The sequence below is a fragment of the Centruroides vittatus genome, unplaced genomic scaffold (genome assembly GCF_030686945.1).
Source record: "Centruroides vittatus isolate TY-2023 unplaced genomic scaffold, ASM3068694v2 contig_667, whole genome shotgun sequence".
Classification (NCBI taxonomy): domain Eukaryota; kingdom Metazoa; phylum Arthropoda; class Arachnida; order Scorpiones; family Buthidae; genus Centruroides; species Centruroides vittatus.
In genome coordinates, this window is record NW_027122419.1 from 40,542 (window position 1) to 66,054 (window position 25,513).

At 35.1% G+C, this 25,513-nt stretch overlaps 1 protein-coding gene across 1 annotated transcript in view; it reads left to right on the plus strand.

The window, feature by feature from the left end:
* Nucleotides 1–25,513, plus strand: part of LOC136980079 (ATP-binding cassette sub-family C member 4-like) — a 75,997-nt gene that overhangs the window by 29,282 nt on the left and 21,202 nt on the right. Inside the window, exons 7-11 of the mRNA XM_067276121.1 lie at nucleotides 41–137; nucleotides 776–967; nucleotides 9,233–9,408; nucleotides 20,387–20,667; nucleotides 21,416–21,495. Coding sequence (XP_067132222.1) covers nucleotides 41–137; nucleotides 776–967; nucleotides 9,233–9,408; nucleotides 20,387–20,667; nucleotides 21,416–21,495 — 826 coding nt within the window. The remainder of the gene's footprint in view (nucleotides 1–40; nucleotides 138–775; nucleotides 968–9,232; nucleotides 9,409–20,386; nucleotides 20,668–21,415; nucleotides 21,496–25,513) is intronic.

The following is a 25,513-nucleotide window of genomic DNA, read 5'->3' on the forward strand; positions in this document are numbered from 1 at the left end:
TGGAGTAGTTGAATACATTTTCACATTTTATTCATTTCAGATGTATAATGGAATATCTGAAAGACAAGATTTGCATTTTAGTTACACATCAAATACAATTTTTAAACTCTGCAAGTAAAATTTTAGTGTTAAATAAGGTAACGATACTCTTTGTTTACTAGTTTTCTTTCTAATTACTTTCTGAATAAATATGACATTATTTTCTATTTTAAAATATATGCATTTAACGATATAAAGTTTAGAATCAAAAAACAATTATGAAGTTGAATAAACTGTGTTGTTTAAATAAACTATAAGAAAACATATATACTACATTAGCATGTATGGCAATATATAAGATTTTTCTCAACAAAAATTTTCTCGATATAACTGGATTTCAGAGAAAAATTTTTACTCCAGAGTCAGATACACGAGGAAAATATGCAAAATTCCTTCAAGCCGTGTGTTGGAAAAAAGCAAACCAGTATTTTTCAGTTATTTATATCTACTCACATACTGTTGAGTTTCAAATCAGTTATGTTTGCATTCTATGTTGTATACGGCAGTAAATAGAAAATAGTAATTGCATCACGCGTTAACCAATGCACCTCTTAATATACCTGTAATTTAGTATCTATTACTGGTAAATTTGTTAAAATATGTAGGCACTTATTAATTATTCAAAACGAAATATTTATTTGTATATTTTTACACATATGTTTATGTATTTATATATTAAATACATAAACATACTTATAAAATAATTATATTTTTGTATAATATAAATTTATTTCAGGAAAAAAGTGAAATCATTGGCAATTGCAATACAATAGAAAATTTAGAAATGCTTACAGGAATTTCGTCAGATAAAGAAATTGCTGAAAATAGCATGGAATTAGAGACTAATGTTTTCAATGATGATAAAATAGTTGAAAGTACTCAAACTGATATGTCTGATGTTATTGAAAATAGTGACAACGGTAATGTGGTAAGAAATTCTTATGTATTAAATACTTACTTGAGTGAATTATTTCAGTTTAGACTAAATGAGATATTTCAGTTTCCATTAATGAACTTCTGTAAACAATTCCTTATCCTTCTGTACACAATACATATCCTCGTAGATTTCTAATTAAAATAAACAATTATTCGATATTCGGAATAAACTGTTACAGCAAATTATAAACTGTTTGATTCACTAATATGTACAGAACATTATCATACCTAAATAAGGTTTAAACTCTGAATGGCAGAGGTATCATTTAGAAAGTTATTCAAAAGTATAATAATTATTAATACGCATTTTAAGACATGACGAGTATTTTACTCGTTATTAGCATTTACACTCTTCTGTAAAACAATTCTACTCTCAAAATTACGCTCTGCTATTTTATAATAATAAAAAATGTCAAAAATTTTTAATAAAATAATATTATTGCAGATGGCGTGATATACGCAGTTTTAAATGTTTCTAGGAAAGTTACGCAACTCTTTGCTGTATTATTTTTTCATTTATTCATAATAAGGCCTCCATATACTGTTTTAATCGTTGCAGATTATGGTTAGGGTAGTGTAGTGTAGTGTAGGGTTGAAACAAAAAATGTTTCTTAACCTGTGATTTCAAATTAATGATCAGAATTAAGGATTAATTCTGATCATTAATTTGAAATTCAAGAATCTGCGCACATTACACAATATCCTATTTGTATGTCTCTTTTGACTAAATTCAAATGTGACTATATAAATGATACTCTATTCTTTTGGAGTCAACTAATCAACATTGCTCACTTTAGTATGCAATGTGGCTAATTAATCGTTATTCAAAATCGCAAATTAAATAACATTTTATAAATACTTTTATTCAAATACTCTCAATGGAGTTTTCTATAAATATGACTCAAATAAATACAGGGTGTTTGAGAAAGATCTTTATCATTCTAAACATTAATAACAAAAATACTAACAGGTGAAATGAAATGCAGCTTGCTGCAAAAGAATGAAGACATCTGAGTTTTTTTTACAGTACCTTCACTGCAGCTGTACGTGAGCTCCGTTAGTAGCACGAACAATGTCGAGTCTGTACTCGATTTCCCTCGAAGTGTTTTTTTAACATTTGCAGTGTAACAATGAGGATTGCTAATTGTATCCTGTCAACATTTCTTGTCTCTTTAAACTTCTCCATCTATGCATAAATTGAAGGCACACTTGGTGAGTCTTTATGGTACACATCCGGCAAAAATTTCTTTGCATGTTTATCGGTGATTTTGTTTCGGTTAACCACAATACACACTTCGCTTTCTCTTGTGCTGTCGCCATTTTCTTTCCTGATCACAACTGGTAATTGATACCAGAAAAAGCTCTTAGACTTATTCATTCTTTTGCAGCAAACTTCATTTCATTTCACATGTCAGTATTTTTGTTATTAATGCTTAGAATGATAAAGATCTTTCTCAAACACCCTGTATATTTATTCAATTAAAAGTATTGCTTTATCTTTCGAATTGACCTGATTATTTTGAATAATATTGTTCTGCTAGAATTTTAATACTTTCAGTTGAATTAAAAGTATTCGAAGCATATTTTATCTAGTAGCTATTTAAAGAAAACTAACTGAAATGAGTTAAACGACAAATGAAGCTATAAATACAGTCAACATTGGTTATCAAAGAATTTACTATTTAGACAAATTGATTCACGAATAGAATTTTGAACTCATATTAGCACCGGTTGTTGTACGATAATTCTATTGATGAACAAATGACCTGGCAAGAGTAGAGCATAGATTACAAAATGTAGACGGTCAAACTTACACTTTCTAGGTTAAAGTATGTTGACGATCGCACCAATTAGAGTTGGTACAGCTGATTCAAAAGTTAATGACGCTAAAATCGTCAGCATCATTAAACATCATAAAATCAATAATCGATGACGTTGCTGTTTAAATTCGATTTTAGTGTATATTCTGGAAAGATACTATTTCTGTTATCAGTAAGACCTCAGTTAAATTTGAACAGAATTAAAACAGTGTTAATTGGCATTGATGTAATAAAACGGCATCCGTTAGTTTAAGTTTAAAGGTGCTGAAGTCAAAATTAAATATCAAAAGTGTATTATATATATAATTTAGTATTCGATTATATATTATATTACTTTATATTTTTTACACATTTTTTGAATGTAATACAGAAAAAATTTAAAAAGTCTAGCAATGAATTGCTTAACTTTCCTGGCTGTTTACAGAATTTATTTAAAAATAACTTATATTCTATTAAACATAATAAATAAATTGGTTGTGGCGCCATCTGTAATGAGATCTTGTTATGAAAATGTTTATATTCTTAATTATTATAAAACTAGCAGGTAGGCCCGGCGTTGCTCGGGCAAAAGTAACGATAGCGAAGATTGAGATTATTACGTTATAGTCACAAAAAAAGTAATTTCATCAACGAACTAAGTTTTTCTAAAGAAAGATCGAATTTGAAAATCGAATGTTTTAAAGAAGAAAGGTCGAGAAAAACCGAACTAATCTGTTTAAATTTGAAAATCGAATGTGTTCTAACATATTACCCTTTTTTTTTCTTTTTTTTTTCCAGAGCCCGTAAATCTTGCACGTCGCTTTCTCTTGTTGTCCATTGTTACTTAATACTTCCATTGTTGCCACTTCCATTGTTACTTAACATTTTGGTACTTAAATTTGGTACCCTAACTGTGTACCAAATTTCAACTTTCAACTTCTAACCGTTTTAGCGAAAATTAAGATTATTACGTTATAGTCAACTTTACTCATTTTCACAGAATGCAAGAATTAGGTCCCCTGTTTCCAGACTAATTACAGAATTTTCAAATTGGTTTAAAAATATGTTCGATTTCCTGCAAAAACGAAAAAACTGCATCTGCGTCTTGCACGTCGCTTTCTCTTAACAATTCCATTGTTACGTAACACTTCTATTGTTGACTCTTCCATTGTTGACACTTCCATTGTTGGCATTTCCATTGTTACTTGACACTTCCATTGTTACTTGACACTTTCCATTGTTGATGGAAGTGTTAAGCCTTAATCCTGTCCCTCTCCTTCGTGGGGCGGAATTTCGAAAAATCCCTTTTTACTGAGCGTTTTCGTGACATACCCTAATTATGTACCAAATTTCAACTTTCAATTCCTAACCGTTTGGGCTCTTAACGTTTCCATTGTTACATAACACTTCCATTGTTGACGCTTTCATTGTTACTTGACGCTTCCATTGCTATTTAAGACTTCCATTGTCACTTAACAATTCCATTATTGATGGAAGTGTTAAGACTTAATTCTCTCCCTCTGCTCCGTGGGGAGGAATTTCGAAAAATCCCTTCTCGTGACGTACCCTAACTGTCTACCAAATTTCAACTTTTAACTCCTAACCGTTTGGGAACGTCTCGATAATGTATATTGAAGCTCTAATCCTGTCCCTCCCCCCGTGGAGAGAAATTTCGAAAAATCCTTTCTTAGTGTGCATTCTCGTGACGTACCCTAATTATGTACCAAATTTCAACTTTCAACTCCTAACCATTTGGCTCTACACTGATTAATATTATTATTATTATTATCAACGCGTCTAGATTATATATATAGATAGCAAAATGCTTAATTTTGAATATAGGGGTGAGTTTTATAAAAAGAATTTGTAAATGCTAAAATTCTTAAGTCCGATCCTGTCGAGATACCACTCGTGACTCTTTCTATCTGTCCACCTTATCGATCATTGATCTACAAAGTTTAATTATATTGTGAGAACCTGGAAATGTAATTCGAGAATTTTGCCTTTTCATTATTTAGATTTTTGCTTCAAGATAAGATATCTAACTTCATCACGGGAAACGTTCTAATCTCACATGTTATTGACACATCTTGTAGTGCGACTGACCCCTCAGTTCCTGTCACATCGTGTGTCTTACTGACTGCCAATTGCAGGAAGTTCAGGAATAAAAGGGCAAAACATCGCATTTCTCGGGGTTCTCTAAAAAAGTTTTCTTTAATGTTCTCGCCATATTTCACTTAAAAGATTCTTGTAAAGCTGTTTTCAAGTTGTTCCTGCTAATGTTCTCGCCTAGGTCCTCATGCAATAGCCCTCATTCTTGGCGTAAAAGATTGTTCTATCGTAGGCCTGTCAGACAGAGTCGTCATCACCGAAACGAAAAACTATAAAATCAAGAAGAATTATTTAGTAATTTTTGTAAACTCTTTCTCAGATAGTGTTTGAAATATAATTATAGGTATAATGGTTAATATTTGGTATGTTAAAAAATAATTGTATTTGAATTTTAAACTTTTGTTATATTAAAATTTTCTGTAGTTATAAATCTGGTTTCGAATCTAATTATTTCGATGTCGGTCATTCCATCGCTGAACCCCAATTTTTTCTAGTTGACATATATATAAAAATAGATAATTGCGAGTTAAGTAGCGTTAACGGTTAATTGGTGTCAGGAATCCATATGATAGGATTCTGACGATCTTTCCGTTTCATAAATTATAGCCATCCTGGATGCAGTGAGCAGATCCTCACAGATATATCTCACAACATCAATGCCCCAATATACAAACTACCATGCCAAATTTCGTTTTTTATCTTTACTCCATCCAAAGATATTAAAGGAAATGCCAACACACACACACACACACACATATATACACAACCACACACACACACACATATGTACGGCACCTACACTATATTGTCAGAAACGACCAGTCACCTCTTGGAACGTATGCAAAATCTTGGTCTTGGACTTGGCTCTCTAGTTTCTGTGCCCGGAACTATGAATGCCTAGCGCTATAAAGCAATTTTGGACAATTACATTGTCAGTACTCTGTGGCAACAATTTGGAATTGGCCAATTTTTTTTTTCAGCACGAAAATGTGCAAGTTCAAAAAACTAAGCTCATAAACCAGTGGTTTGAGGGAATGGGAGTGAATGAACTCGACTGGACCTGCCCAAAATCCAGATTTTAATCCATTTGAACACCTTTGAGAGGAGTTTGGGCACCAGTTGCAAGTCACACTAAATCGTCTATAAAACAACATTAAGCTGTTGATCGTTGTACAGCAAGAATTGTGCAAAATATCTGAAGGTACTTGCAGAAATTTAGTTAAAAATCTGTTACAAAAAGTAGTGGCAGTGATGACAGTGATAGCAGCAAATAGCAGGCCTACAGCATATTGGTTTTAATTGAACTCCACTTCAACAAACTTTTTTATGTGTCCGATCATTTCTGATAATATAGTGTACTGTACATATATTTCTATCCATAGAATTTTTTGCCATTTTTTGAATTATTGGGTTCAAGAGGTCTGAAAAAGGGCAGTTTTGCAAAAAATTCGAATGGTCAAATTTGGCAATTTTGCACGATACACAACAGCTAGGAATGTAAAAGGCCACTTTTCGATGAGTCAGGAATGGATTAAACCATTTTATGTTGTTTCTTTTGAGAAAATTCAATTCGGTAATAGTATATATCTGTTTTATGACACAACTTTACAAACGGTTTATGTTCAAAATCCGAGGTTTGACTGTGTTTCTATTTTTAATTGCCAGCTTCAGCAAAATAATACTAATGGTTATGAAAATAAAACAACTGTTAATTGAACACCCTGCGATAAATTTCGCAAGAAATCGCAGTGTACGTGATATTAGCTAGAAAAAACAATTATTTTTTAGTAATTCTTTAAAATATATTTGTGACAATGTGCGAACTGCGCCCTGTGCTTTCGCACCACGGTACCAAAGGGTCGACATTGCATCAGCGATGACTAAGTCATCAGGATTGACATCACTGTGTCTTTATAGACAGACACAGAAATCTCGATGGCCGTTATGTTCGCTTTTGCATGAGCCGTCGCGGCTGTAGGCGCTTGTATTCGGGATGGAAAATGATTGGGAGTTGGCGTGCTCGAAGGAAGTGAATACTACAACTCAATTATAAAAATTAATACACGTTTATTTGTTTACATATATATATACATAGGATAAGCATTTCTGTTATAGTTTCTATGAAGCAATTAACAATTGCTATTAGCTCTAGATCCATTACAATCCATTACAACGTTCAGCGAGTATAAAATAATTAATAAATTAATGGCATAAAATAATTAATAAATTTTTATATGGCGTAAAACGTACTATCATAACTGGACCCTGCCCTGAGAGAGAGTTTACATTTCTGCGCGCGGCAATAAATACCTTGATCAGTCGATTGTTGATTTATGCGGACTGTCGTGGATCGTTTGCCATTGGGTAGAGAAGTTCAGGTTTCGTTTAGTCCTACTAAGTACAGCTCCTGGATGGTGTAATTCGAATGTCCGGTATAAACAGCTACACTCTGGAGAACAGTGGCAATGTGAGGACTGGGTTAAACCGGCCAGGGCGATTTTAAAATTTCATTGTTCGAATCCCCTCGGGAGATAGCGATCAAAATCAGAGATAGCGATCAAGGTTCAAAGGATGTGCAGCCTTCCGCTGTCAAACTCGCTTCCCTCCTCTCCGAATCCGACTTCTGAGCCACGGAGATCGACTTATCACCCACCGTCGCGATTGGTGATCGCAGCGGACGAGACCTGGAGTATATAAAGGGGGGAGATATCGGAGAACGGGGTCGCTGAAGGTCCGCATAAGACGCCGGTCCCGTAGGATCAGTCCCGAGAATCGAGGGCCGAACCCCCGAAGCCACCGAAGCCCGCCGACGACGACCTGCCCCGACGCATCCTCCTGCTTACCTCCACGACCGGAGAGCCGAGACAATTTCACCTTCGATTCCAACTGAGATATCAGAAGACGAGGTATGATCCCCCAACATGTGTAAACTCTCTCTCTCCCGCGATTAGAGACGGGACGCGTTAGATTTCTGTATGTTGTTTGTATGTCTAAATAAATCGTCATGTGTTTCCATCCTGGGTCCGTTTATTGGAATATCGCCATAAACTTATCGACGAACCCACACACTTCCTCCACTCGACCTGACAATTAATTACCCAATCCCGACGAGTCGGGATAGCAGAAAAATTTAGCCATCCTTGACAGTGGGGTGGGTCTTGCCGACCTGTTCGCCGAAGAAAAAAGGAGGTACGACTCCGTCCTACCTCTCGGCGTTCCCACACAGTGAATAGGATCGACAGGAGGAAGACGGCATTAATATCCTTTTTCAAGAGGGTGAATCGGTGAACTCTCCATGACAGACAAACCCACCCCGTGTCATCATCGAACATTTTCTTTTTATTTGGAAGTCCTCCCTTTTTCTTCTGCTTATTTTGGCAATTATTTTAGACTATGTCCAATGACGATTTTTGTTGTTAGGTTTTTTCCAGGTGACACATTCGATGTGTCACCTGGAAAAAAAGTTACTCCAACAAAAGATGCGATCATATCCTACAACAATTAAATTATATTTAGTTAAGAAAATGTTACCACAAATAAATTTCGGAAAAATTTATTTTTTACCCAAACATTTTTCAACTCCTCGGTTTGATATATTATTATATAATATAATATTAAAATTATTAAATGAATATCATCAGTTAAGTTATAACCCAAAATTATCCCTTTAATTTCGTATAATACTTTGCATAAAATTTCGATATTAATATATTTTGTGGGTGCTTCACTAACCCTGCAGCTTAGAGACGTTGTCAAGTAAAGTAGATTAAACACCACTAAACCAATAAGCAATGACAGATTTTTCTGAATTTTCTATCTGCAATAAACTACTCATTCTTGAAACGAGCAGGTAGCATTTAGAAAGAAAATTGGTTGGTTCGGACTTGCTAAGTTTCACTTAACGAGGTATGGTATTGAGATTCATTACAATTTACACAATTTTATAAGTAAATATCATGTTATAATATACAGGTTGTTTGCCATGACTGGTAATTGTTTTCCATGTAAGGAGTGATTTGACAAGATGATTTGAGATGAGTTCTTTTGTACTTGTACTGAAAAATACTTATACTTTGTTTATTTTCTTCGATTGTCACTGATTATATTTTATTGTAATAAATTTTTTATCGTTTTACGGTTTTTTTATATTATTAGTATATAACTATTATACAAATATTCAAGAAAATACCAACTAGGTTTTTATTTTGTGTGAATCCAATTTTCAATTTTATGAAAAAATGATACCTTGTATTTTTTATGTGCAAAATTCATATTAAAATACTTTCTAATAGATTTAAACATAGATTAACGAATATTTTATATAAGTATATAAATACTTTTTGCAGGAAAATGAAAATAAAAAGATACCATCTGACGATGTAGAAGTTGAAACAATAGGAATTTCAGTCTATAAAGAATATTTGAATGCTGGATCAAGTTTTCTGTTCAGGATATTCTTATTACTAATGTTATTTATAGCACAATCCATTACAACGTTCAGCGAGTATTGGCTAGTCAAATGGTATGCATTTTTATAATGAATGTGAGTTTATTCATGTAAACAGTCTTTTAAATACAAATTTAATGAAAAAACATTACATTATCTATGTCAAATATATTTCAGCATGTTAAAAAGTTTCAGATATAATCGAACAAGCTTTACGAGAAGAAATGGAAAATACTTATATAATACTTCCATCTCGAATTGTTTCCACGTACAGAGTAGGAAGCAGAGTAGTTCATGTACCCCTTTTCTCGACAATTTTCCTGATGTCTTTCTCAACTAAAGAACTGACTTCAATGAGAATTTTGACAGTTTAGGCTTGCATATTGTGACACAAGTTGTGAATCGAAACACGAGCATGAGTGGTTCTGTAGGGGGAATCTGGAGAAAAGGATTAGAGAGAAAAAGAGAGACAAATGACTCAAAAGTAATTAACTTGGACTTTGTAGTTACAGTTAAGCAACTCTAAGACTTACTTCACAAAAATTGTTGACTGACAATTGACCAATAGTTGTAAACCTATCCAAATTCACCAACTTTTGCCAGGTAAACATGCAATTAATTCGTGTGAAGCAAAATACTTGTAATTAATGAATAATTCTTGAGAGGGAATGTTGGAAGCTTCTCTCGACAGAAAAGGTTATCTCTATACGATACCGTTCTTCCATACAGATAAAGAATAAAATGCTATACTGCCCAAATTACAGTCAGGCAATCCAGTTCCCAAGTACTATAGTCCTTTTGGGTTTCAGAACATTCTACTAGTATATCAATTGGAATTTTCCCCTATAATTTTCCTGAGATAGGACAGACCTTATAAGTTTATTGGGGCAATCTTCAGCTATATTACAAAGTTCTAAACTATCCAGTAATTTAAAAATCATGTAATCTAAAAAAATGTAACAATTTCTCTTGGCCATTTAAAACTGTGTTCATACTTTTCTTCCTACTAAAACTTGCTATTATTTATTGATAAATCTGTTAGTGGTTTTGTCATGTCCAAATACGACTTTATATAGCTTCTCTACTATCCTATGACACTTAAGAAGCATTTACTATCATGTTTATTTTTTAGGCTCAGAAGGACTAATACGCTTTTTATCGTATCTGGTTCAAATGTTATTCCAATGTCATAAACCTTATCTCCAAAAATTTGTTTTGTCATTAAAGGAATGAAGCCTGCTTCTGAAAATGTTTTGAGAGGCTTTTCCAATATTTGTGAGTGGCCGCGTTTCTCTTGTTTTTGATTCAATTGGATTAGATTTAGCGACATTTCTGATCAAAAGCCATTTTGAAAGTCTATCTGTTATCTATTGTGAGTAATGTATTATATTTCCTCCTGAAAGTCATATTAATTTTTGCTATTAATTATGACTTGCCCCAGTAGACTACCACTGTTGATAATCTGTAAGGTTGCCGACAGGGGTGAGAAATGGGTGACATGGGGTCATGTGGAAGTGACAAATTGCACTGAGACAGGGGTCAATCTTTTACACCATTTAATAAAATATAAAAACTATTTTACAATAACTTTTTGCAATAACAAATATCACTGCTCAGAGAGCGAGAAGTAAGTCCACAATAACAGTTCAAAAAATCAAGATATTTTGTTGGGTTCTGCGTTCTCGATGAGAAGCTCACTGTCCCCGGGGCATAAGGTACGGTTCTTGCTCGACTCAGTAAATCGAAATGACACAGAGTGACACAGCTGACGAGGACTGGCTCCGGCAATGTCAGCACTTTTCTCTGTGAGTTCTTCCAGAAGTACCGACATACGAGTTAACAGTATGCAAACGAAGAATCTCAGGCTTTGAATCACGTTCTTATATAAGTTTTACCGTAAAGTCATTGTTTAATTGGTCTTTCATTATCACCTGGTAACAATTGACACCTGTCAAGGAGGCGAGTGTTTAAAGATTGGTTGCTTTCCGCTCTCCTAGAAAAAGGCTTTAGTAAAGTTAAAACCCAGGTAAAGTTCCCTCAGTGCCATCTGACTATCATTTAATCTCCCTTCTGCCCTTCTTTGGTAAGGTCCTAGACTTCCTAGGTATAAATAGGGTCAAATCCACCTAGACCAGCGGTTCCCAACCTTTTTTTGACCAAAAACCACTTTGATTTCATTGTTGTTAGCAGGGACCACAAGGTTTAAGAAAAATGAAATGTGTCAATCTAAAAATAAACTTTAATCAAAACTTTTAACATAAGTAATCGTTAAACTCAAGAGTAACATGCTTCAACAGTACTATTATAATAGAAAACATAACACTTTTAGTAAAAATTAAATTCAGTTTGTATCAATGTGGAAATAATAATTTAAAATGAATAAAAGTTTTAAATATTTCGCGGACCACTGGTTAGGAACCGCTGACCTAGACCAATTAAACTTTCTTTATCCACTCCAGTTTGGCTTCTGGAAAGGAAAAAGCACAGTCCTAGACAACTTGATTGAATACATAAAAACTGCCAAAAAGGCTGGTAATCATACTCTCCTAGTAGCAATCGACTTGAAGGGAGCCTTTGACCACGCCTGGTGGCCACAGATTCTACACTTACACCAGCTTGGCGACGCCAACTGCCCAAGTAATCTTTATAGGATTATCCAAAGCTACTTAAAAGACCACAATGCAGCCATTTATAGCGAAAATAGGCTGGTGCATACTCGTCCAATAAATAGGGGCTGCCCACAAGGTTCAAAGTCAGGTCCCTTGTAATGGAACATCTTTTATAACAGCATCTGTTAATTAACACGCAGCATGGAAAGCTTAATAACCTCATAATACGAGGATATGCGGATGACACAATCATAGTAACGTCCCACCCAAACCAGGAAAAACTACAGGAGTTTTTGAACAATCTTCTCACTAAAATTCACGACTGGAGCATGTGCATAAACCTCCGGATAAACTACAATAAGTGTAATAGCATAGTCTTCCCAAAAGAGAACCTTCTGAAAAACTCCCATTGATAAAAGTCAACAGTCACTGCATCAAGCATTCCAACTCAATAAAATACCTAGGACTCCTAATAGACCATAAGTTGCTTTGGAAAGAACATGCGTATTATGCATATGAGAAGAGCACAAAGCTGCATTTTGCTCTGGCCTCCATATGTAGGAACAAATGGGGCCTGAACTACAAGGCAAGGAAGACCATATATCTTATGGTCACTCAGAAAATCGCCACTTACGGCTGCGAGGTTTGGGGGAACAGAGTGGGAGTGGTTCACATAAGGGAGAAGCTCATCTCCCTACAGTGGCTGTCAGCACTGTCCATTGTGAGGGCCTACAAGACAGCCTCAACAGACGGTATTCTAGCTATAGCCAACCTCCTGTTGATTGATTTACATATTTAGCGTATATATTTCCTCCATACTCTGACACGATTGCTTTGTCAGGATTTGACCAGAGAGAACTTTACCACCAGAACAACATCAATTGACAAAGGGGATAGCATTGCAAAACTGATGGACTTTCTGATAGAAAAGGGTATCGATAAGACTGATAGTAGCGAGCATGTGCACCCAGCCATAAAACCTAGCTGTGAGATTCTCATTAAGGGTGGTGTCCCCCCACTCTGCAGGGGTCAGTATCTACACCGACAGGTCCCAGACTGAAAGTGGTACTGGAGGTTCATTTGTGGTGTATGGCCAGGGTGGAAAGATTTTCCACCAACAGTACTTCAGGTTAGACAATCACTGTAGTAATAACCAAGCAGTCCCTGGCCATCTTAAAGGCACTCAAGTACATCCAGAAGATGCCCGGACTATTCAGTAAGGTCAAGATAAAAATCATAATGGATAGCAAGGTGGCCTTACATCAGATTAATAAGTGTAACGTTAACTTCCTAATTGTTAGCGACATCATCAGTATATTGGCATTTTTGGATCGGGCATCGGACATCTCAATGGTATGGATAAATGGCCATTCTGGCAGCAAGGGGAACGATCGAGCAGACTTCCTCGCTAGAAAGGCGATTTTTAACATAAACTCAAGTGCTTACTCTAGTTTCCCAGTCAGCTGGGTTATAAAGCAACTGCACAGCTACTTCCTTAACTGCTGGCAACATCAGTGGGATAATAGTTTCACTGGCAGGACTACACACAGTTTCCTTCCATTGCTGGAGGAAAGGGTAAAGTTCTTCTACTTCACCCCATTGTATGAGCTTACTCAACTACTGACTGACCATGGCAACTTGCGTGCATACCTGGCATGCTTCCTAAATAAGGGTAACGGGTACTGCCCCTGTCCTCTCTGGGAAGTGGAGGATAGTGCCCATTTCCTTTATAGGTGACCTCTCTATAACATGGAACAGTGTAGTCTCATCGCAGCAGTCTCAGCTGAACTCGAAGTGTCGCCATGTTCTCTGGACTTTTCCTCAAAAACAAGGACATTTATAAAGCCCTTGTGGACTTTGTATATAAAATTAAAATTCTCAGCTAACAGTGCGCCCAGGGGTCTTTCCCATGTGGTAGTCAATGGTACTGCTGCTGTTTTGTTAAGTGGTAACTTTGTTCAGCGGGTTTCTGTGGCATCAATTTAGGTAAGGTTCATAAATTGTCGGGATCAATCTGTTGTATACTGTTCTCCTCATTACATGTTTCGTAAAGGCTTAACTCCAAGGGTATTAAGCCATTAATATGGTACTGTAAATTGTCATGCGTTCCTGGATATTCTGTATATACACATTTGCTGTATTGCTAGTCAGCTGCTTAGCAGCACTGGTTATGTATGTTGTTTGTGTTTATGTAAATGGTCCCATCAGCCCCATGTGATCCCCAACCACTTTTCTTTTTTCTGTCCTTCCTTCGTTCGTTTCTTTCTCTCCCCTCTCCTCCCCTCTTTTCTTTTTCTTCCTTTTGCATTCCGGGCTATGCTGAAAAGCAAGGCTGTCACAACTGTCTATTCTATTCCATTCTATTCTGTCAAGGGGGCGCAGAAGACGTTACCTTCTCGAATTAACACGACTTCATTCTAATTGCCTTGCTATCGACTTTGGCTTATTCTACCCAATTCATCCTTTGTTTAAAAATCCAAGAGAAACTTTCATTGTTTTACGAGACATTTAATTCTTCCTATTCAGGTTTGAAAAGGAGAATTTTAAAATCTCGTTTAACTCTCTCCATTCAGACCTCTGAGGACCAAGGTCGATTGAGACGTTTATTCCTTGATTTTCAAACATCCAGTAGATGGTTTTAGACTACCACTGATTTGATCATCTAGTACAACGATTCCCAACCAGTGGTCCGCGGACCACCAGTGGTCCGCAAGAGCTAAAATATGGTTTGTGAAAGATTTAAAACTTTTATTCATTTTAAATTATTATTTTCACATTGATACAAACTGAATTTAATTTTTACTTAAAATGTTATATTTTCTATTATAATAGTACTATTAAAGCATGTTACTCTTGAGTTTAACGATTACTTATGTTAAAAGTTTTAATTAAAGTTTATTTTTAGGTTAACACAGTTTATTTTTCTTAAACTTTGTGGTCCCTGCTAACGACAATGAAATCAAACTGGTCCCTGGTCAAAAAAAGATTGGGAACCGCTGATCTAGTACAAGGGTGGGCAATCTTTTTTATAACATAGGCCAGAATAAATTTTACGTTGTTTCCACGGGCCGTAGTAGTTAATTGACACCTTCTTGTGACCTGTAATTTTTTACTCTGCAAATATGAAATATATATTTAAAAAAAGAAGTTAATTACCACATTTATTTTCCTTATCGTTTTCGAAAACTTACAAGAAATTTGAAAAATAACTATTAATCATAAAACAATAAATATACATGTATAAGTGGAAAAGTATTTATTTAATGTGACATATGGTGCTGCAAAGATGTTAGCATTTCAATATCTGTTGCAGTTTGTGTTGTGCTCAAACGCAAGTTGTTTTCCAAAGGAGTATCAGTTATTCGATTTCAAGTACAGTACCTCATCATGGAGAACAGCTGTTCACATCGATATGTTGAGCCAAATAAAGAGTAAATATACTTCACATTATCAACTATATTTGGAAATCCTTCAGCTGAGAGAATTTTCTTAATTTAATCAAAGAAGACAGAGTCTGTTAAAAATAGTTTTGAATCCATCGTAATTCAACAATTAAAAATGTTAAAGTTAATTCGTCACCAGAGGGACACCATCGAAATCTACATTAAACAGCGACTCTAAGTGGATATAAAAATCTGGAAGTCCCTTACTGGATAGAATAAAAACATGAAGATGTCTGTAAGATCTGCCAGTTCCAAACTTTTTACTCTTGTTTTAACTTTGGTGTTTTTTATGTGTTTTTTAAAAGAACGATTTTTACCTGGCAACCTAGCAGCCTCAAGAGAAAGGTAAGGTCGTCGAAAGGTGTTCTGGAACACGTAATAAGGAATAAATGGTGGATTCAAAACTATTTTTGAACAGACTGTGTCTTCTTTGATTAAATTGAAAAAATGACTTAAAGACGAAATTCAACATAAAATTTTTTCTTAAACCTACTCTTTCTTTGAGATCACATAATTCCATTTGAAATTTTTCCGGAACAGTTTTGATTTCATTGATGGAAAAGGGCGAGTTAAATAATTGAAAATAAATATTTTTCTTGTCGAAATCTTGAAGACGTCGATCAAATTCTGAATAAAGATCTTTTATTTTTTTAACGAAAAATTTAAGATTATATTTGTCACGATAATTAGATAATGTTGGAAAATGAAAAAGATTATATTTTTCTATATAGGATTGCCACAAATGGAGTTTACTTCTAAAAGTTCTAATATGTCCATATAATTGTATCACATCTTGATTTTGCTTTTGTAAGGCTTCATTTAAAACATTCATGTGTCCTGTAATATCAATAATGAATGCCAGGTCCGACAACCATTTCTCATCATTTAATGCTTCAATGGGAATTCCTTTCATATGCATGAATAGCTTAATTTCGTTTCAAATTATAAAATTTTTTTAATACGGTTGCGCTCGAGAGCCAACGGATTGGGCAATAATGTTGAACATCTGTATGTATATTCACTTTCAAGATTAATTAGCAGTTCTCGAAATTCTCGATGACTTAGTGCTGATTTTTTAATTGTGTTTATGCAGTTGGATATGACAGACATTACATTTTCTAATTGCATAGCTTTTGCACGTAGTTTTTGTTGATGGATAGATTTACAATCAGATATAAATAATTTAGAGAAATTCTGTTTTCCCACTTTTTGTTTAAATAAGAAAATGACTCCCTTATTTTTTCCTGTCATTGCTGTCGCACTGTCTATTGTTAACCCAGATAATTTTTTAGTAATAGATTAAAGTTTTGCATTGAAATTTCTACTTGTTAGAAAATGTCTGCTTCGGTAGTCGTACTTTTTATTGTATTTATTCAAGAGTTTTTCACAAAGACTCATATTTGAATCAACTCCTCGAATAAATATTGACAATTGAGCCAAATCAGTAATATCGGTGCTCTCATCTAATGCTAATGAATAATATTCAAGCCGCGATATTCAAAATTTCAATGTATTCTCCACATTCATCGATAAATCCTCAATAAGTCTCGTTATAGTTTGCCGCGATAAAGAAATTGAATCGATAATTGTCTTCTTTTCTATTATGAGTACAGTGATTCGGGGTAAGATGGTAACCTGGGGAAAATGCCTAATTTTTGTTATTTTCAAACGGTGGCGTCAGATACTGTTGTGAGCCCGCAGGTTTTGAGGGCGAAAATTCTTGAGTTTAAAGGGGTTCATGACCCGCAAGTTCCTACGGAAATCGATCGGATGTCGTCTTACACATTCGATCCGATCGGAAAGAGAAAAAATTAAAGTCATCGCGCGTCATAAAATTAGTCATCGAACGTTGAACGACAGGTTGGCTCAGTGCCAACAACGAGTGTATAAAAAACCGATCGACTCTGGAAGGAGCGCGATCGTCCAGGAAAGTCTGAATACAGTGTCTCCAGTCCCGGACCTGTCCGAGGAAGAAACAGGTAGAAGACACAAGACTGATTCCAGCTTCCATAGTCCAGGAAGTCGTCGCATACGGTCATAGGACTGTATATAAAGGTAACCCGACGTGCAAGAACCTTTGTAAACTCTCTCCCGCTAGAAGATAGGCACATGACAAATTTACTAGTTAGATCGCTGTCAGCGATAGAGATATATTTTATCCGCATTTTAGCAGTAATCAGTTATCTTTATTATATGTGTATTCGCTTTTATTATTTAATCAACCTTTATTGTTATTTGTTAAACCTGTCTCCTGTCAAATGCAGGGCCGGATTTACCAATCCAGGGGCCTTGGGCACAAATTCGGTAGGGTCCCTCCATTAAGAGTAGGCAAATTTGAAGATTTAGAAAATTTACCCAACATACTGTACTTTCAATTAGATTTGAACTAGGAAGTTGTAAATTTCATTTAAAAATAAGGTTATTGTAAACATACATATATTTTATTGTGTAAAACTGATTATTTTAATTTAACTGAAAAATACCTATGTGAAATTTTTTCCCGAAATTTTCCGATGCTTCATAGGTTATTTCCCGGGTTTGGTTTTCTTTGCCTGTTGCCCTCATGATTAGGCCACACTAGGCTGTCGCGGTAATAGGAAAAAAATTATGTTTAAACATAATTTTTTTTTAGTTTTGTGGGGGCCCCTATTTTGTGGGGGCCCTGGAAACAGGCCCCAAATGCCCTTATGTAAATACGGCCCTGGTCAAATGTAAGGACGCCCGTCGACTTACTCGCAACCTCCCCACTCACGTTTTGCCCTCCTAGCCATCCACCGACGCCGAGGTCGGGCCTTACCAACCCGTGCAGAGTAAGTGATCAGGAAGAGATTAACCCCTGACACCCTGCTTATCTCACACTGTCATGTGTTTGTACTATAGATCGTTGGGCTAATATTAAGTGTGGAAAGCTGTAACTTGGCAACCGTTACCACATTTTCTACATCTGAGAAGAATAAAAGCAAGATAAGAACGTAGTTTTTGTTGAGAAATGTTTCTAAAGTCATTTTAAAACTAAAAGTTAGAATACAATTTATTAAAAATTGTGCTAAACAATTAATGTTTGATGTAGTTTAGGTTCTAAAGTTTCGTGACTCCACTAGGTATCTTAGATGCCTAGTGGAGTCACGGCACAAATGGAAAAGATGTCACATTTTTTTGTGATAACATGCCTATTTTTAATAAATTTTTGTTTTCTCGTTTTATTGCAGGATATGCATATAAATTATATAAGGACTTCTCGAAAAGATTTTTGGACTGAAAAAAAGCTTTTAGCTAGCTATAGAGCACGTTAGAACGGGTGGGAACTTAACAATACTTATACTGTGCTGTTACACTAACTATAAAGTACTTTGTACTACATATGCAACAAATTAAATTTGATTAAGATATTCGAAAATTAATTTTATGCGCTTATATTTGTTATCCTACCCCAATGGCATTTGGCATATCACCAGGATACTCGGGGAGAGTTGTCTAAAATGCCAGACAGTAAAAAAATCGTCATTGCAAATATAATACGTAATTATTTTTGATATACTCCAAGGTTTTATTTGAAAAACATATTCAAGAATATGATATTTTCGTTAGAGGCCACCAAAACCCAAATTATCTCTTTAATTTCTTTCATAAGCAAAATGTTAGGCATCTTCCCCCAATCCACAATAATCCAACAACTTCAGATATACATTTTTTAATAAATTCTTCATCTGAATACGGTTCTAATGTTTTTGCTATTTGTAAAGAAACAATATAACTAGCTTTAGGGTTATTTTTATTTTCTTTGTTAACACTCACAATAATAATTTGTTGACATTTCAAAGATTTTTTTAAGTTCTCAACTTTCTTTACTCTTTCGGTTTCTTGATATCTGTCATAATTTGCATGTTTCATTTGGTAGTGTCTTTTTATTAAATTCTTTTTTACAACGATAGTTTCATTGCAAAATTAAACATAAAGGTTTTATTTACATTAAAAGTTTTAAACATTATGTTCCGTAAAAAAATATTGTGACGTTTATTTATCTTGAAAAGATCTGTTTTCGGAATCAACTTTTCTTTTTATACTGTTGTTCGATGCCATTTTGCTCTAAAAGCTAAATAAATATTTATAAATATTGTTATTAAAATTATTATAGAAATTTATGTTATTACCTTTAAATAAATTAATTTCCATTTCAAATAAATAGTCTTTTTTAAAACCCAGTGACAAGTCACTCAGTTACCACAAATTACAACATTAGATATTCGACTTTGATCATACACATAGAATAAGAATATACTGCGAAACAAAAATAGCTGTTATGAGTGGGGACAATTGAAGGGAAAGATACTTTAATGGATGTTAGTTTTAACATTAGTACTAAATTATGAACATATATGTTGCTATGTGCATTTTAATATTCAATTTAAACTAGACGAATTACATCGAAAAATATTTTTTTATAATTTCTTCTAAAGATCTCGCGGGCCGGGGGTTGCCCACCGTTGATTTAGTAGATAGATTTTTACCTATTATTGCTGTGTGGTGGATGAAATCCACCCCACAGCAATAATAGGTAAAACTGCAAACGCCCGATATTAGAGGTAAAGGCACATTGTGAATCGAAACTGGAGCATTCTACTCGTTTCATTCTATGTTTAATAACACTTTGAAACAGCACCTTCATCTGCATATTGTGAAATCGTATTCTACCTGTCTTCTATGTTACTTTTCTTGACAATAGCATCATCTGAAAAAGTTTTAGCTACAACGTAAAAAAATGGCAAGAATGTTCACACCTTCAACATTTAATGATGAATTATGAGAATGAGGTTTAAATTTGCATTGAAATCATTTTATGCATTTGAGAAAATGTACTACCAATTGACCATCTTATAGTTACAACATTACTGACTGGTATTGCTTTCATTCAACGGATATAAGTAGTGTTGTTGTATTTCTGCTTGTCAAACATATTAGATAATTCAAACAATGAATTGTGATTTTCTATTTAATTTTCAGGTTGCATAACAAACGGATCTATGCAGAAAATGTGAATAATGTTGAAAATTTGATATTTAATTCAACAATATTTAACAATAGTGAAGACAAAGGTTTATATAATAGCGAAGAATACAATGTATATGTTTACTTTGGACTTATATGTGCAGTGTTCTTTACGATGATACTATCTGGATTACTATTGTATAAATTTTTCATCGCTGCATCTTTGAAGCTGCACAAAAATATGTTCCACTGTATTACTAGAACTCCAATTTCATTTTTGGATAAAAACCCCGTTGGTATGTAAAATTTATACATTTAATTCTTTGATAAGTTAAAAAATGCTGAATAAAATTTGAAAATGAAATGTTTTTGATAAAATAACGTTAAATTAAATTTCCTTTTTTTGCGTTGTTTAAAATTTTTTAGATTTTTGTAAAACATTACAAAAACTTCGCTTTGAAAAAGAAATCCACTTAACTACTAGAATGTATATAATAAATTAGCGACATAAGATCAAAAGGCTAATATATTGTCTCACGATCATCAAGAATATAGTTTAGCTGTAAACAATATATGCATTATTTCTTTCTTTTGTGATGTAATATATTCTTATTAATTTCTGCTTTTGTATATGTGTTAAAATGCAACCAAAATTCAGAATAAGAAAGAAAGCGATTTTCAGTAATGAGATGTCATATACAAGTGATGTTGGATTTTTAGGAAAAGAATTTTTCAAAATATGTCTATTGAAATCCTGTTAAACAGTATTTGGAAGATACGTGAAATCTTGTACTGCATTTTGTTTCATAAGCTTATTTACATAATTACAGCTTTGTTGCTCTATTTAATTACTTTATGAACATAACTATGTACATTGTACAAACACTTCAGGTATGAAAAACCAAGAAAATGTCAGGGTGACAACTGTAAATCATACAGATATGCTTTGTGGTATAGGGTTCTATAGATAATAATTTTAATGGAATACATAAATTATACATAAGTATTTAATTCAAATAATATCTATTATTCCGATATTTTTAGGAAAAGTTCTTAATCGATTTTCCAAAGATGTGAATATCGTAGATGACATTTTACCTTTCAATGTTCATCAATCGTTGACAGTAAGTTTACATAATTTTATATATTTAAATTTGTGTAAAATAATTTTAAAAAATAAACGTGTATGCGGGATATTCAGTTACTAAGGTATATTTATGAATTGCATATCCTCTATTTTGTTACTGCATCGTAAAATGCAACAAATAAAGCTTGCATTTGTGACCGGGGGGTCGGCACCTCTTTGGTGTCACGTCAGGTCTGACACCACTGTGTCTCGGCTGACACGGAAACCGCGGCGATTCTACGATCGGTCGCGCGAGCGGTCGCGTTTTTCGGGCGATTGGATTCGGGATGGAGGACAAGAGATAACAGAGGCCATTTTAGCAAAACATAACGTATATTTAATTGGAAGAGGATTCATGTACATTATCAAGGGTCTAGCGACACGATTGAGAGAGAGAGCCTACAAACGAGTTCGCGTGGTGATAAATACCTTGGGAAAGGCGTTCGTAGATTCTAGCGGCGTTGATTCCGGCGGCGTTTATAGGTTTTAATGGCGTTGATTCTGGCGGCGTTCGTAGGGTTAAATGGCGTTGATATCCTTGGTTTGGCACAAAATTCAGGAGGTAGCACACGTAAAAGTACTTCTGCACCCACGGCTATCCGAGCGACAACTGCCCGAATTTTCGAAGTATTGTTTTCTTGTTTAATGCACTTTAGGGCGAAGGTGATGAGAACTGCCTTTGGGAACTAAATAAAGGATACGTTCTTATGTAAACGGTTGATAGTTAGTTGTTAAATTGTAGTAGTAATTGACAACAAGGCGACAACTATGACGTCATGGAAAATTTATCGTAGGTCCATAGTTCCGACACTTACATCACCCCGGCGTTTCCAAAATCGTGCTTGATCTTCATGAGCAAGATCGATTTTAAATTCTGGGTAACTCTCTCTCTCTTTACGAATGTTACAATCAAAAAATAATACAATTAATGAGAAAGCATTAATATACTATACAAGGCTAAATATGTTTAATACAAGACAGGATATATCGCGTATAGCCGGTTGTGTATGATTTACAAAGAAAATATTGACTCTCTCTCTCTTTTGTTATTGTAATAACGCGGTTAAAATAATGTTATGATAACGCGGTCAAAAAAACCGCAAACGTAAATATACGGTTAAGTTTTGATGTTTTGTAAGTTAAGATTGAACACCTATGTTAGTAGTAAATACAAAGTAGTTTCTACCGCTTTATGACGATGTCACTGATGCTTTCGAAGATGTTCTATTGATGGAAGAGAATTTGAATGGATATATCATCAAAAATCGGAATTCTGTTCAAGTGAGGATAAACAATATAAAATACGACATAGTACCAGTCACGAACTTTAGTCAAGACAAGAATTTGCAAAAATTTTAGTAATGATTAAGAGCATAAGGTGAGGATGAATGAGATCGAGGAGTTCGACGCGGGATCCGACTATTTCGCTGGGGTCGAGGCATTATCCAGGGTTGATCGGGTACCGGACCTCGGCTTCTAAGAGCGTAAGGAGGCGTGGGTTCTGGTTGTTCCTCTTCCGTTTCCGGTTGAGTAGTCGGTCGGAGAGTAGGTTCTACTTGTCTTTCCTCGATCGGTTCTTCCTCTTCCGATTCCTCATCTATCTCCGCGGTTTCGTCGGGGTATTGGGTGGCTTCGTTTAATATAAATTCATCCCATGGATCGATATTAAGTGAGCTATCTACTACTAAGGATTTGGGAGTCGTTTGAGTAGCAGGAAGCAGCTCCTGTCTTTCGAATTCGAGCGTTGCCGTACAGGGTTTTAAGCGATTGGCGTGAACTTGAAGATGTTTCTTGGTTTGAATATTTTCGATAAGAAAGGTGACAGGACTCAATTTCGTTATTATACGGAAAGGGCCTGACCATCTTGGAGCGAGTTTTTTCTTTAAGCCTTGAGAAATAACGACCTCGTTGAGAAATACACGGTCCCCTACCTGATACGTAGGTGATTTGTGAGTACGTTGATGGTATGCCTGACGTTCTTTCGCTGCTTGTTTGGCGTGTTCCTGTACTATCCGGTGCGCATTAGCCATTCGAAGATGTAGTTCCGTAATGTATGTAGGATTCCATAGTGCATCCTTTCTCTGCAGGTCTCGAATTTGTGTTTTTGAATAAATGGGTTCCAATTCTGTTGCTTCTCCGATTTGTCGGATTGGGATGGGGCTTAGTGCATCCGCATTTTTGTGGCAATTCCCCGCCTTATGTTTGACTTCAAAATCGAACTCCTGTAAGAAAATAATCCAACGGGCGATTCGAGAGTTGTTACTAGAATCTTTATTACTAATGAGCCATCTTAAAGGGCGGTGATCGGTAATAATTGTGAACTTCCTTCCATATAAATAAGGTTTAAAATATTTGGTGGCCCAGACAACTGCTAAGCATTCCTTTTCGGTGGTGCTGTAATTCTTTTCTGCCTTCCGAAGTATGCGACTGGCATAGGCTATAGGCATGTCTCCTCTCTCGTCTTCCTGGGATAATACTGCTCCTAGAGCGTCGTTAGAGGCATCTGTAGCTAAGAGGAAGGGTTTAGAAAAGTCCGGGGACTTTAAAAGTGGAGCGGACGTCATTATTTCTTTAAGTCTCTCAAAGCTACGCTCCTGTTCATCCTTCCACTGGAAGATGACATCGTTTTTTAATATATCGGTTAACGGTTTTGCGATAGCTGCATAGAAATCGATATGGCGTCGGTAGTATCCGGTTAATCCTAAGAATGACTTGATGTCGTGTTTGTTTGTGGGTCTGGGAAAGGTCAAGACGCAGTTGATTTTATCGGGATCGGGTCTTATTCCTTCATCGGAGACATCGTGCCCTAAGAATTTGATTTGTCTTTGTAGGAAATGGCATGTTTTTGGTTTTAGTTTTAGCCCGGCTTCGGCGAGGCGTTGGAAGATTTGTTCCAATCGAGTTAGATGACTTTGAAAATCGGAGCTAAAAGTTAAGATATCGTCCATGTACACTAGACAGGTTTTCCCTTTCAATCCATGAAGAATGAAGTCGGCGGTGCGTTGCCACGACGCTGGGGCTCCGGATAGGCCCATAGCCATACGGTTCCACTGGTAGTGGCTGTCAGGCGTAGAAAATGCTGATTTTTCCTTGTCTTTTAAAACTAATTGCCAGAATCCTGATATTGTGTCCATAGTAGAAAAATATTTGGCTTGTCCCATCAGACTGAGCGCTTCTTGCACTATAGGCAAGGGATAAGGGTCGGTTTTGGTAATTTTATTTAGCTTCCGATAGTCAATCACTAGACGCCATGAATTTGGTTCTTTCTTTCTAACCAATAAAGCAGGTGCCGACCAAGGCGATTTGGAATGAGCGAGTATTCCACTTTCTAACAGTTCGTCAATAATTTTATTCATTTGTTCGCGTTGTGCATAAGGTATTCGATATGGCGCTTGATAGATAGGGTTGGCGTCTCCCGTAGGAATCTCATGTTCCACCACTTGGCAATATCCCAAATCATAGTCGTGAGTTGCAAAGACAAAGTGATATTTATACAATAGATCTAATAGAGGTTGCTGTTGGTCCCTTTCAATATGAGACCAGTCAAATAGTTGACTAAATTTCTCTCTTGAGAGCTTCGGAGTAGAGTGTGAGTGTGAATCGACTGGATTCAGAGCGAGGGTAGAGGGTATGCTACTTTTTATCCTAATCACTGACAATTGATGTATTTATCCTAGCCATTAATAATCTTTTGTATAATATTTTCAAGTACTGTACAATGTACTCGAAATACTTGTACCAATAGTAGCTTTCTGAAATATTATATCTACAATTGTAGGCACAGTATTACATCAGTAATTTGAAAAATCGAAAGCTTATACTTTTCAAATTCGAGGAACTATATGCAATTCTTATAATAAAAGACCTGCAAACTACACCAGTGAAATATACTCGTTACTGTCAAACAAGAGAATACGGTACCTTTAAATGTATAAAAGTAGTTTTTAACGTTAAAACATAAGCAATGATAGTATATTAATCAATAGATTATTAATTATAATTATTATATAACAAAA